Raw genomic sequence first — 12,011 nt, 5'->3', positions numbered from 1 at the left:
CTTGTAGGAGGAGTATGCACCCTGACGGTGCATTGATTTCTTTCCTGTCGTTCCCTGGCAGCAGGAAGATTTACCCCCACACGCAGGCTGGCATCTCTCTCCACCTCTGTGAAAAGTGATCTTAAAAGGATGTCACTGACTCCATTTCCCAAGCCTTCACCTAGACACCTTGATTCAGGGTCTTGGGGTCTCCCAGCTGGTAGCAGAGTGTAGGAGACAGGAAGGAAGGCAGATTAGTATTTAGGTCTGGGAGCCCCAGGGGCAAACACCATGTTCTAATCTGCAGCTGTCTTTAACTTTGTCTCCTAATCTGAGGCCCATCCTTTTTTTGATTCATAAATACATTCTAGGAAGTGGTTCTCCCACCTGTAAAATGGGAGTGTGTGGGTAGGGAGGGGGAGGGCTTGGATTCTGGCCATTTTGCAGTTCTAAGACTTGGGTTTGTCTAGTCTGTAGGTCAGACTTTTTATTTTTTTAAAAAAATAGGGGAGGAGGCTGGAAAGTGCAGTGGCCTGACTTCCCTGGCAAGGGTCATAAGTCACGTGCAAGCTTGCCCTGCAGGGAGGCTCGCCTGTCCGATCTGGTTTGGTTCCTGCCCGCCCGGCCAGAGTGTCTGATGTAAGTTTGTTTTTTTCTTCCATCAGGGTCCGCGTGTCCTACATTGATAAACCTTTAAAAGAAACACAGGTCGAGTCCATCCGAACCTCCTCTCACCCTGAGCAATCGCTATCAGCCCTCGAGCATCGCTGCCAGGCCAGATTTCCTGTGGCCCCGCCTGAATGATGAAACCCGGGATGGCCGTTGCACTCTTTGGGCTTTTCCAAAGATCTTCGTCCGGGGTCTGGTTAAACTCTCTCTTTTTTTTTTAAAACAAAGAGAGAGAGGGGCTCTAAGACCTGGCGGACGCCGGGGGCTTTCGCGGCAGCGGGCGAGGGAGGCACAGTCACGCTGTGGTCGGTCCCTTTGGCCAGCCGGTTGGGTCTGTGAGTCGGTTTGATGTGGGTCCTTGTTCCTGGACCGTGGATCAGGCGCTAGGAACCCGAGCCGGTGAACCCCAGCCACCTACCCAAACGCCCTCCTTGGGCACACATGTGGGGTTGCTCACCGGGGGGGAAGCACTGATGTCATCAGGAACCCATCTGACTGCAGAGTAACAGGCGGGCAGACAGATGGGACATGGAGACCCCATCCCCAGATCCGCATCCTGCGTCTCCAACAGGGAGTGCGTAGGATGATGATCCAGGGCCTGCGGGGTAACGTCTGCCACCGTGCACGGTCCCACGGGCATCATCCACTCGTGCACTCCGTGATGCCCTTGGCCATCCAGCTCCCAGACTCTGGGAGTACCTGTCTCCCCTATCCATCGTCCCTCCAGGTCCCCCTGACTCTACACCCCAGTGCGGTCACGGGCTGTCCCCTCCCCCAACAACGCGACCCTATAATAAACAAGTCTTTCCTTGATCCTCCCCTGCCGCGAGCGCCCTCAGGGACCTTGGCAGCTGCAGGCCGGCGTGGATCCCTTCCAGAAAGGGGGCGTGGCCGCGGCTGGGAGCTTCGGCCCCGAGCTTCTGGGGCTCCGTGGGGGCGGGGCCAGGCCGCTGTCACCAGGCAGGAGAGAACGTTGCGAACGTGCGCCCGGAACCCATTGGCCGAGGTGGGCCACACTCCCGGGTCTGGATTGGGTGGCCGCGCGGAGAGGGCGTGGCCTGGACGCTCTAGTCCTTATAGGTTGCTGAGCGCTGGTGCTAGGGATCGCAGAAGGCCAAGGGGGAGGCGCGAGAAGCTTCTGAGGGACAGGTCCGGGCAGCGATCGGTGGTTGGCACCAGTTTGCTCACCCATTCAAGCGGCAGGACGCACTTGTGCCACAGTCCTTGCTGACCGCGCTAGCTGGTGAGTGTCGGTCCCCGGGATGCTGATGGGCGGTGTGGGGTGGCCTCGGCAGGACCGGCCCCAGTGCACCCCCCGACTGTCTCCTGATCCGTGTCCCTGTTTTGTCTTTCAGCGGCTTCTGGGCATCCTCAACTCTGAGCTCATCAGCCAACGTCCTGGCGTCCGACCTCAGCATGCCTAGCCTCTGGGATCGTTTGTCGGCGTCGTCCTCCTCGTCCTCATCCCGAACTCCCACAGCGGATCGGCCGCCGCGCTCAGCCTGGGGGTCGGCGGCGCGAGAGGAGGGCCTTGACCGCTGCGCGAGCCTGGAGAGCTCGGACTGCGAGTCCCTGGACAGCAGCAACAGTGGCTTCGGGCCGGAGGAAGGTGAGCAGTGGGCGGATGGAGACCAGGACTGGAGGGGTCGGGGGAGGCGAGGGACGCACGGTGCTGAACCGAATCAAAGCCACCTTGGTTTCCCATCCCAACACAGGAACCAGATGACTCCGGGATTAGAGTAGAGGGACGTGTGTGGGGCGGAAACTGAGGTACCGAGCGGGATGCAGCGCTGCTTTCTTAGCAAAACTGCACCTCCCCCTCCCGTGCAGCCCCTGTGGAAGCTGTTGTAATACCCCTCCCCTGGTGCTCTCTCTTCCAGACTCCGCATACCTGGACGGGGTGTCCCTGCCCGACTTTGAGCTGCTCAGCGACCCCGAGGATGAACACCTGTGTGCCAACCTGATGCAGCTGCTGCAGGAGAGCCTGTCCCAGGCGCGATTGGGCTCGCGGCGCCCCGTGCGTCTGGTGATGCCAGGCCAGCTGGTGAGCCAGGTGGGCAAGGAGCTCCTGCGCCTGGCGTACAGCGAGCCGTGTGGCCTGCGGGGGGCGCTGCTGGACGTCTGTGTGGAGCAAGGCAAGAGCTGCCACAGTATGGCCCAGCTGGCACTCGACCCCAGTCTGGTGCCCACCTTTCAGCTGACCCTGGTGTTGCGTCTGGACTCTCGTCTCTGGCCCAAGATCCAGGGGCTGTTGAGTTCTGCCAACTCCTCCTTGGTCCCTGGCTTCAGCCAGTCCCTGACGCTGAGTACCGGCTTTAGAGTCATCAAAAAAAAGCTGTACAGCTCAGAGCAGCTGCTTATTGAAGAGTGTTGAACTCCATCCTGGGGGTGTCCCTCGGAACTGCCCCCATGGTAGAGACAAGGAACTTTTGGGGTGGAGACCAGCAGGCAAGGACTGAAGGACTGATGCCTGTGTTAGAAAACTGACAGCAGTCACCTGTGGGGCCCAGGGCCAGGTGGAAGAAGGCAGTGTGGCCAAGGAAGGTTGTGTGCAGGTGGCTCCCTATTGGGGCACACGCCCCTCAGTACTGTAGCATGTAACAAAGGCTTAGAGGCCACACAGGCTTCCGGCTGGATGTGTATGTAGCATGTACTTTGTTATTTTTGTTATTACTGACAGTTACAACAGTGGTGTGACAGAGCCAGGAGGGCAGCTGGGCTGCCCTGGCCTCTGCCAGGGGTGTGTTCTCATGGAAGGAGGGAGGGGGGAGGTCTCCCGGATGGTTTGTATATCTCATGGTCTGAAGGGACCAAATATGTTTGTTTTGTATCTTTTATTTGGGGGATCGGAGCTTTGCTACTGACCTGTTCTAGGCAGCTATCTTACAGACGCATGAATGTAAGAGTAGGAAGGGGTGGGTGTTAGGATCACTTGGGATCTTTGACACTTGAAAAAATACACCTGGAAGCTGTGTTGGGCCCATCCCTCAATGTGTTATGGAGGATTGAATTGTGAGGGGATGGGGCTGAAAGGGGCTGGGGGCTGGAACCCCTCCTCCAGAGGAGTGCCATCTGGGTCTTCCTTCTAGAACTGTTTACGTGAAGATACTCACTGTTCATGAATACACTTGATGTTCAAGTATTAAGACCTATGCAATATTTTTTACTTTTCTAATAAACATGTTTGTTAAAATGCTTGATTGAACCTCATTAGTGCCATGAAAGGAAAGGGGGCGGCGGGGGGCGGCGGTACTGGTAAAGCCAGGTTTCATCAGATTCTGAGGTCCACTTACGTGTTCCTTGACCCCTTTTCCAGAACTGTCTGCCAGCCCAGTAACAGGTATGTAGACTGTGCCATTGGGGCCAAGAGCCCTGTTGGCTGGAGCTACCCAGGGGAATATATTGGAAAACACCCCAAAGTAAGGGATGAGTCAGACCTCCCTGGGAGCCAGAATCTTAGAGAAGCGAGCTTACCTGGCTCCCAAGTCATATCACAGGCCCTCCTGAGCCTAAAGCCCTTAAAGACAGGAAGAGGCTGAAAAAGTATTAATCTGGTACATAGGAGTGTGAATTTGATCTCTGATATGAAAGGGCTGAGGGAGAGGCTTGACAAGGAAGGGAGGGTTGGCTCAAACAACACACCAGGCAAGGAACCTGGGCTCAGGAGGTGTGGCCCAGGGGAGAAGAACCAGAGACTCAATCGCAGGGGGGATTGCCTGCAGTGACTCCTGATTTCCTTATCAGAGAAGAGGCCCAATCAGAGAATGGGCTGGACTGAGTCCCTTATCAGAAAAGTTGGGGTTGGGCCAAGAAACCAAGGCCTTTCCCACTTCTGACTCCCAGGTCCACCCACACCAACTGGCCTTTGGGGAGCTGTTACCTCCTTTGTTTCTCTTCCTGGTCCCAGGTAGGCTCTGTGTGCCCAAGACTAAAGTGGTGGTTCATTGTGGATTCTGATCAACTGGGGCATTGGTTAAAAAAAGATCCCTCAGGCTGGGGATGTAGCTCTGTGGTAGAGCACTTGCCTAACATGTGAAGCCGTAGGTTTGATCTCCAGTCTCCAAACAAAAAACAGATTCTTCCAGTGAGCAAATTGAGAGCAGAGCCCACAAATCTGTGTTTTCCTCAGGGATTCTGTCCAGGGCCTGGCCTTTAGGATACCCAGAAAACCCATATTTCTTTCATAAAATTGCAGGACTTGTTCCCCAAAATGAATGAACCTGGGTTCGAAGTAGATTTGCCACACCAAAAGTGGCAGTGTATATCTATAATCCCAACACTTGAGAAGCTGAGGCAGGATGATTGATACAAATTCAAGGCCAGCCTGGGCTACATGGATGAGTTCCTCTCAAAAACCAAACCAAACCAAACCACATACACACATACAAGAGAGAGGGGGGTAGAATGGCTCCCAGACCACTTAGGAAAGTCCTTACACCTGTCTTTTTAATACCCTGGATTAATAGCCATAGTGTGAGGAGTGGTGCATCTATGCTCTTGGTCCCTAAGCGATTGAGGAAAAACAACCCCCCACACCTAGTCTTGGTATTTGGAGGCCTGAGTGTGATGTCGCCATACCCCCTTTCATTTTGGAACTGGTCAGACTGAGGCAGGAAGAAAGCTTGGTTCCTCAGAACCAGTGTGACTGAGATGACTTCTGAAACCAGGCTCTCCTTATCCTTGGGAGTCCTGAAAGCAACCCCAATGCAAGCAGAAAGGGGCTTGGTTGGAACTCTGTTCCTAAAAAGGGGAGGAAATTTGCTGAGGCTCAAGCTAGCTCAGACTCTAAGATGTGGCAGGGAGCTTTGCCCCAAGTATAGAGTTTCTTAGAGAAGATGAAGGCAAGTTCTGGTTGCTACGCCTAAATGCTAACAAAGCTTATGAAGACATATAGGTAAAACCCAACTTAGGGGCCAGCAAAATGGCTCAGCAAGTTAAAGGATTTGAAGCTAAGCCTGATGACCTGAGTTCAAATCCCAGGAGCTACATTATGGAAAGAGTCGGGGCGGGGGGCATGACATGACACACACACAATAAATAATGTAAAAAAAAAAATCTAGGAAAATGCTTCAGAAATTGTTCTATTTGGTCTGTAAAATTGGCATTATTTCCAGTTGTATAGGATTCTCTTTTCAATATCTTAAAAACAATATATTGGCATTAAAAATTTTTTTAACAGAGCATAGGGTAGTGGTTTATTTAAGAAGAGTGGGCACCCCACATTTACAGCTGTGCCTAAAAGTAATGTATGGCTTTTTTTTTTTTTTTTGAGACAGGGTCTCCCTGTAGCCTCAGCTGACCTGGAACTCACTATGTAGATCAGGCTGGCTTTGAATACAGAGACCCCCCCCCCCCTCCCCCCCAAGTGTTGGGGTTTTTTTTTTTTTTTTGGGACAGGGTCCCCCTGTAGCCTCAGCTGACCTGGAACTCACTATGTAGATCAGGCTGGCTTTGAATACAGAGACCCCCCCCCCCCTCCCCCCCAAGTGTTGGGGTTTTTTTTTTTTTTTTGGGACAGGGTCCCCCTGTAGCCTCAGCTGACCTGGAACTCACTATGTAGATCAGGCTGGCTTTGAATACAGAGACCCCCCCCCCCCTCCCCCCCAAGTGTTGGGGTTTTTTTTTTTTTTTTGGGACAGGGTCCCCCTGTAGCCTCAGCTGACCTGGAACTCACTATGTAGACCAGGCTGGCCTTAAACTCACAGAGATCTGCCTGCCTCTGCCTCCCAAGTGCTGGGATCAAAGGCGTGCGCCACCCAGCCTGGCTTGTATGGCATTTTTATGTGTGTGTGTCTCTGTCTATGTGTGTGTGTGTGTCTGTATATATACATTTGTACAAGCATGCCACAATATGCATGTGGAGATCAGAGGACAATTTCAGGGCATCAGTTCTCTCTTTCACTCATGTGGTTATCAGGGATTGAACTCAGGTTTTCAGGATAGGCAACAGATGTCTGTACCTGCCAAGCCATATCTCCAGCTGACCCTTTAAAATTTTTTTAAATTATGTTTTAAAAGTGTGTGTGTGTGTGTGTGTGTGTGTGTGTGTGTGTGCACGTGTGGAAGACAGAACAATTTTCTCCAGTTAGTTCTCTCCTTCTACTGTGTGGGTCTTGGAGATCCAACTCAGGTTATTAGGGTTGTCACAACCTCCTTTACTCACTGAGCTATTTTGCTGGCCACTCTTATTTCTGTTTCCCACTCATTGGGTCATGTCTCTAGAACCTGCAATAGCTCCTTTTGCCAGAGTCCACTGTCTGCCTTTTAAAACCTGGGCTGGCAAGATGGTTTAGCAGGTAGAGGTGCTTGCCACCAAACCTTAATCTGACTTCAATCTCTGCAACTCATGTTAGAAAGAACCAACTTCAAACATTGTCCTCTGACCCTCACACATGCACTATGGCAAGGGCACACAGACAAATAAGAAATTTAATAATAACTGGTGGTGGGGGGCACCTTTGGTCTTACTCCATATTCTTACCTGGGCTTGCCTCACATCCTTTGTCTTATTGGATCAGGTCAGTATGGTCTTCAAACTTCTCCAGTCCCAGGCCCTTTCTGCTCTTTTAGTGCCCTCTGCCAGGGATATGCTGGCTCTGTTTTGCTTATAAACCCTGCCCTTCCTTAAAAGCTCATAGCAAATTGCAGTCCTTTCAAGGTTCTCCTCTGCCTCCCCACCCCCATCATTCACAATGATCATGTTGAAACTGTGGCAGTTCTTGATGTCCTTGTATCTCTTCAACCCTGTCCGGTAACTCTCAGGTTTCCCCCAGACTAGTGTATAGTGTCTGAGCCTTTAGTCACCCCACCTCTCTAGGCTCAGGGAGCAAATAGTTCTTCCCATCTGCCTCAGCTTGGTGAGGAGAAAGGGTAGAAACATTTAGGTTTTTAAGTATGTCTACTCCCTATTTTAGGGAAATCTTAAAGGCTAATGTTATTTGTGCTGGGGATCAAACCTAGGGCCTTACACATGCTAGGCAATCACTCTACCACTGAACATAATCCCCAGTCCCTTAGAGGAGGCAGTGTCCTTAGTGGCCAAGGCCACACGTGCTAGAACTGATGAGATCCGAGCGCAGATTGTGGTTCAGGCATTTCAAAGCAGATGAGTTGGAACAAGTCACTTTGTTTCTAGGAGGTGCTGCTCCTTTTCCTGGTCTGTAAAGTGGTGATAACACTGGGAGACAACACTAAGGAGGACCTTCCCAGGATCGACCACAGGCAGGCAAAGGCAAAGACAGCTCTGCTTGAGTGGTGCTGGGGATGGCTGCATAGCAAGTGCCCTTGCCTTTGTCCCTCGGTCCTCTGACATCTTTTCAAAAGTCATGATTTTAACAACAGTCATAAACAGGGCTGAAGAGATGGCTGGCTCAACAGCTAAGAGCACCTGGTGTTCTTGCAGAGGACCTGGATTCACTCTCCAGCACCTATATCAGGCTGCTTACAAAAGCCTGTAACTACAGCTCTAGGTAATCTGATGCCTTCTTCTGGCCTCAAAGGGTACTGCACTCAATTGTACACACACACACACACACACACACACACACACACACACACAAATCCAATAAATCTTAACAATAGTGATAAAGAAATATTCTCAGTATACTGTTTTGGTTGTGGCTATTTGGTGCTAAGGTTGAACCCAGGGTCAGACACATGGGAAGCATATGTTTTACCAATGGACAACACCCCCAGCCCAACCTTAATAAGTTCTCATAAAAACTACTACTTTGGGGGAAGCTGCTCTGTCACCTCTATGACCTATTTTCTGAGTCAGGCACATACTAGAGTTCTTTTGATTCTACCTCACGTCTCATAAGGAAATATTGAGACTCACAGAGGCTCAGGATGCTTATGTACCTACAGGGTTAGACTGGGAAAGGTGGCTTCCTACCTTCCACTTACCCCATACCCTCTTGGTTTCCAGCTCAGATGAGCCTCAGGCTAGCTGGCATCTGGCTTTTGCTGTTGGAGATGGCCGGTACTACTGTGGATGCAGCAGAATGCCAGGAAAGCAAGGGACCAGTCAACAGATCATTGCAGGATGCAAAGAGCTAGAAATGAAAAATATTTTATTTATGTGTATGAGCATTTTACTTGTATGTATGTAAGTGTACCTACCATGTGTGTGCAATGTCCACAGAGGCCAGAAGAGAGTGTCAGATCCCCTGGAACTGGAGTTAGGGACAGTTGTTAGCTGTTATGTGGGTTCTGGGATTCGAACCTGGGTTCTCTGTAAGAATAGCCACTGTTCTTAACTGCTGAGCAATCTCTTCAGCCCCAGAGATTTTTTTTTTTTTGAGACATTTCTCCCTGTAGCCCCAGCTGGCCTAGAACTCACTTTGTAGGCCAGGCTGGCCTCAATCTCACAGAGATTCACTGCCTCTGCCTCCCTGAATGCTGGGACTAAGGCACACATCACCATACCTGGACTTTTTTTTTTTTTTTTTTTTTTGGTGACAGGGTTTCACTGCCTAGCCTGGCTAGCTATCATGCTCAGCAGACTGTCTTTTTAAAAAATTAGGTCTAGAGAGATGGCTCAGTGATTAACATATTGTCTGCTCTTGCAGAGAATCCAGGTTCAGTTCCCAGCACCCACATGGTAGCTAACAATGGTTTATAACTCAGTTCCAGAGGATCTGACACCCTCTTCTGATTCTGCATGCATGCGGTACATTTACATATATGCAGGCAAAACAGTCATATACATGAAATAAAAATAATAAATAAAAAAAATCATCAGGCATGGCGGTACACACCTTTAATCCTAGCACCCAGGAGGCAGAAACAGGTGGATCTCTGTGAGATTGAGGCCAGCCTAGTCTACATAATGAGTCCCAGGCCAGCTGGGGCTACAAAAAAAAAATGGGGCTAAAAAAAAAAAAAAAAATCAAAGTATAAATCATGGGCCTAAATAGAAAAGCTAAACTATAAAATTCTTAGAAGAAAATATAGGAATAAATCTACCTGAGTTGGAATTAGTAGTGATTTCTCACATGAGACAGCAAAAGTTTGACTTCATCACAATCTGAACTGCAGCCTCTGGAGTCAGGAATGATGACACATGCCTGTAATCCCTGCATTTGGAAGGAGGCAGAGGCAGGAGGATTGCAAGTTCAAGACTATCCTAGATTACAAAGATAGGCCCTGCCTCAAAAAGTCAAGGGTTAAGGATGTAACTCACTGGTAGAGCACTTGCCTGACAAGCACACCCAAGTCTTGTCCTAGCACCACAAAACAAAAACAAACAAAAAACCCGATAAACAAACAAATATCATTTTTTAAAATGCAGGTGCTACAGTCAGGAATGGTGGTGGATGTGAGTTCTAGGCCAGCCTGGTCTGCATAGCAAATTCCAGGGGGCTCCAGAGAGACTCTGTCTCAAAAAGATCAAAAAAAAAAAAAAAAAAAAGCAGGTGCTAGGTAGGCTAGCTTGAGCCCAGGAGGTCAAGGCCAGTCAAGGGGGCAGGGCAGTGAGATACTGTGATACTGTTTCAAAACAATCCCAACAGGTGTGGTGCTAGGGACATAGTTTACAGTGAGCTGGGGGGCAGGCCCCATGGAGACCTAGGCTGATACCTGCGCACTCGACAATGAGTGACAAACGGAAACTCAGTTTGGGAAGGATAAATCACTCATATTTAAGGGCCCCTTTTCAGCTTCAATTCATCACCAGCCCTGCAAAGCAGTTACTGTTACTGTTAGCCTCCCGTTTTAAAGGTAAGAAAATCAAGAAACCCCCGACAACTGAAGGACCCTGGAGCTGCAGTGGGGCAGCCTGTGATTTGTATGACTTCATCACCGTCCCCTGTTTCATCATCTCTGAACCTAGAGGGTGGAACTGGATGACATCTCAGAGTGACTCTGAGACTGTGCTGTTCCTTTTCTCCAGCTCCACCCAGTCTCCCTCCCTGGGTCCCAGTCTCGGGTGGAGGTGAGGAGGAAGAACTGAGTCTCCCCTCAGGTCACTGGGCAAATGCTTAACTGCTTTGTGGGGCAGGTCCAAGTCGGAAAAGAGTTTGTTAAGAAGAAATTTCTACAGCCCTTCCCCCCAAGGAGGGATTTTTCCACTCTGCCAGGGCAGACATGCCTCTGGTGTCTCCAGAGCTTGGCTCTGGCAAGCCTTGGGTCTTGTTGAGTGGCTCAGCACAGGGCTGGGGGGCCTAAGGGAGCTGGGTCAGGCCCTGGTGGAGGAGGGGGTCAAGTTGTTGGAGAGGCATGACTGAGTTAGAAAGAGGAAAAGGAGTGGGGGAGGGTGGGGTACTAGGATTCAGAACAAAATATCCAGTCTTCTAGAAGAATCCCAGGCAGAGAGAGACCAGCAGGGACAGCAAACCATCAGGGGAAACTTTCTAGAAGAGGGGGAAAAGACAAAGGAGGAGAGACATGGGGTGGCCAGCTGGGAGTGCAGAGAGGATGGGAAGAGAGCTAGTGTGGAGCAGGTTCACAGAGGTTGTCGTGAACACAGGAACACTGCAGTGACTTGTGGCACTGGAAATATGGGAAGAAATGGAAATGGAAATACGGAAAGTCGACTGTGGACTGTGGAAAACAGACAGGCAGTGTAAGGCTGCCCCTGTGGCTTTGGCATTCGCTGTTCCTGCTGCCTCCACACCCTTCCCTGAGCTGCACCTGGCTGTTTCTGGACCAACAGGTGCAGTTCAACAGTCCTCTGTCCCCAGGGAAGCGTTCCCTGGTCACCCCTGCTGAAGCAGCTAAGCTGTCGGCACATCGCTCCTTTTTCTCTTCGGAGTCTGCTTAGCCTGGGTCTTTGTTCGGCACTGGCACTGGCCTTCCTCCCCACTGGAGGGAGTATCTGAGAACTGAAATGTTATTAGGTTTGCTCTCCACCAAATCTCCAGGGCCTTCACACAGCAGGCTAGGGAGAGATTGCTGAGGTTCACTGGATTACACTTTAGAGTGTCGTGGTAAAAGCAAAACTGTAATTTTTTTTCTCCTGAGCACTTACTGCATGCCAGGCACTGGGCCAGGTACTCTACAAACATTACCTCATTTTATTCCTCTGAACAGCCCCAAGAGGGAAGTGCTACCTATCCTGCTGTGAAGAAACTAAGGCCCAGAGAGGCAGGCTAAGTCACTCAAGGGCACACAGGATTTGACTGTACAAGCTTATCTTCTAGACAAGTGCTGTCCAATAGAAATACAATGTGAACCATACATGGAATTAACATATTTCCAATCTCCACATTAAAATATAGAATCAGGTAAAATTAATATTTTTATTTACTTGTGATAGGGTCTCACTCTGTTGTCCAAGCTATGCTTGAATTTATTGCAATCCTCCTGTCTCCGTCTCCAAAGTGCTGGAATTATAGGTATAAACCGCCACACCTGGCTCAGAT

General features: G+C 50.3%; 1 protein-coding gene across 1 annotated transcript; it reads left to right on the top strand.

Annotated features, from left to right (window-relative positions):
* The first annotated feature begins 1,818 nt into the window (after positions 1–1,818).
* Ddit4 (DNA damage inducible transcript 4) lies at positions 1,819–3,840 on the top strand. Its single transcript, XM_008836635.3, has 3 exons — positions 1,819–1,891; positions 2,004–2,257; positions 2,529–3,840. Exons 2-3 carry the CDS (start codon positions 2,065–2,067, stop codon positions 3,020–3,022), a joined length of 687 nt encoding a protein of 228 aa, XP_008834857.1. The 5' UTR covers positions 1,819–1,891; positions 2,004–2,064; the 3' UTR covers positions 3,023–3,840.
* The last annotated feature ends 8,171 nt before the right edge of the window (positions 3,841–12,011 follow it).

Source organism: Nannospalax galili, unplaced genomic scaffold (genome assembly GCF_000622305.1).
Source record: "Nannospalax galili isolate Female #2095 unplaced genomic scaffold, S.galili_v1.0 scaffold1437, whole genome shotgun sequence".
NCBI lineage: Eukaryota > Metazoa > Chordata > Mammalia > Rodentia > Spalacidae > Nannospalax > Nannospalax galili.
The sequence above is the reverse complement of the archived record's forward strand: the minus strand, read 5'-3'. Positions and strand labels throughout refer to the sequence as shown.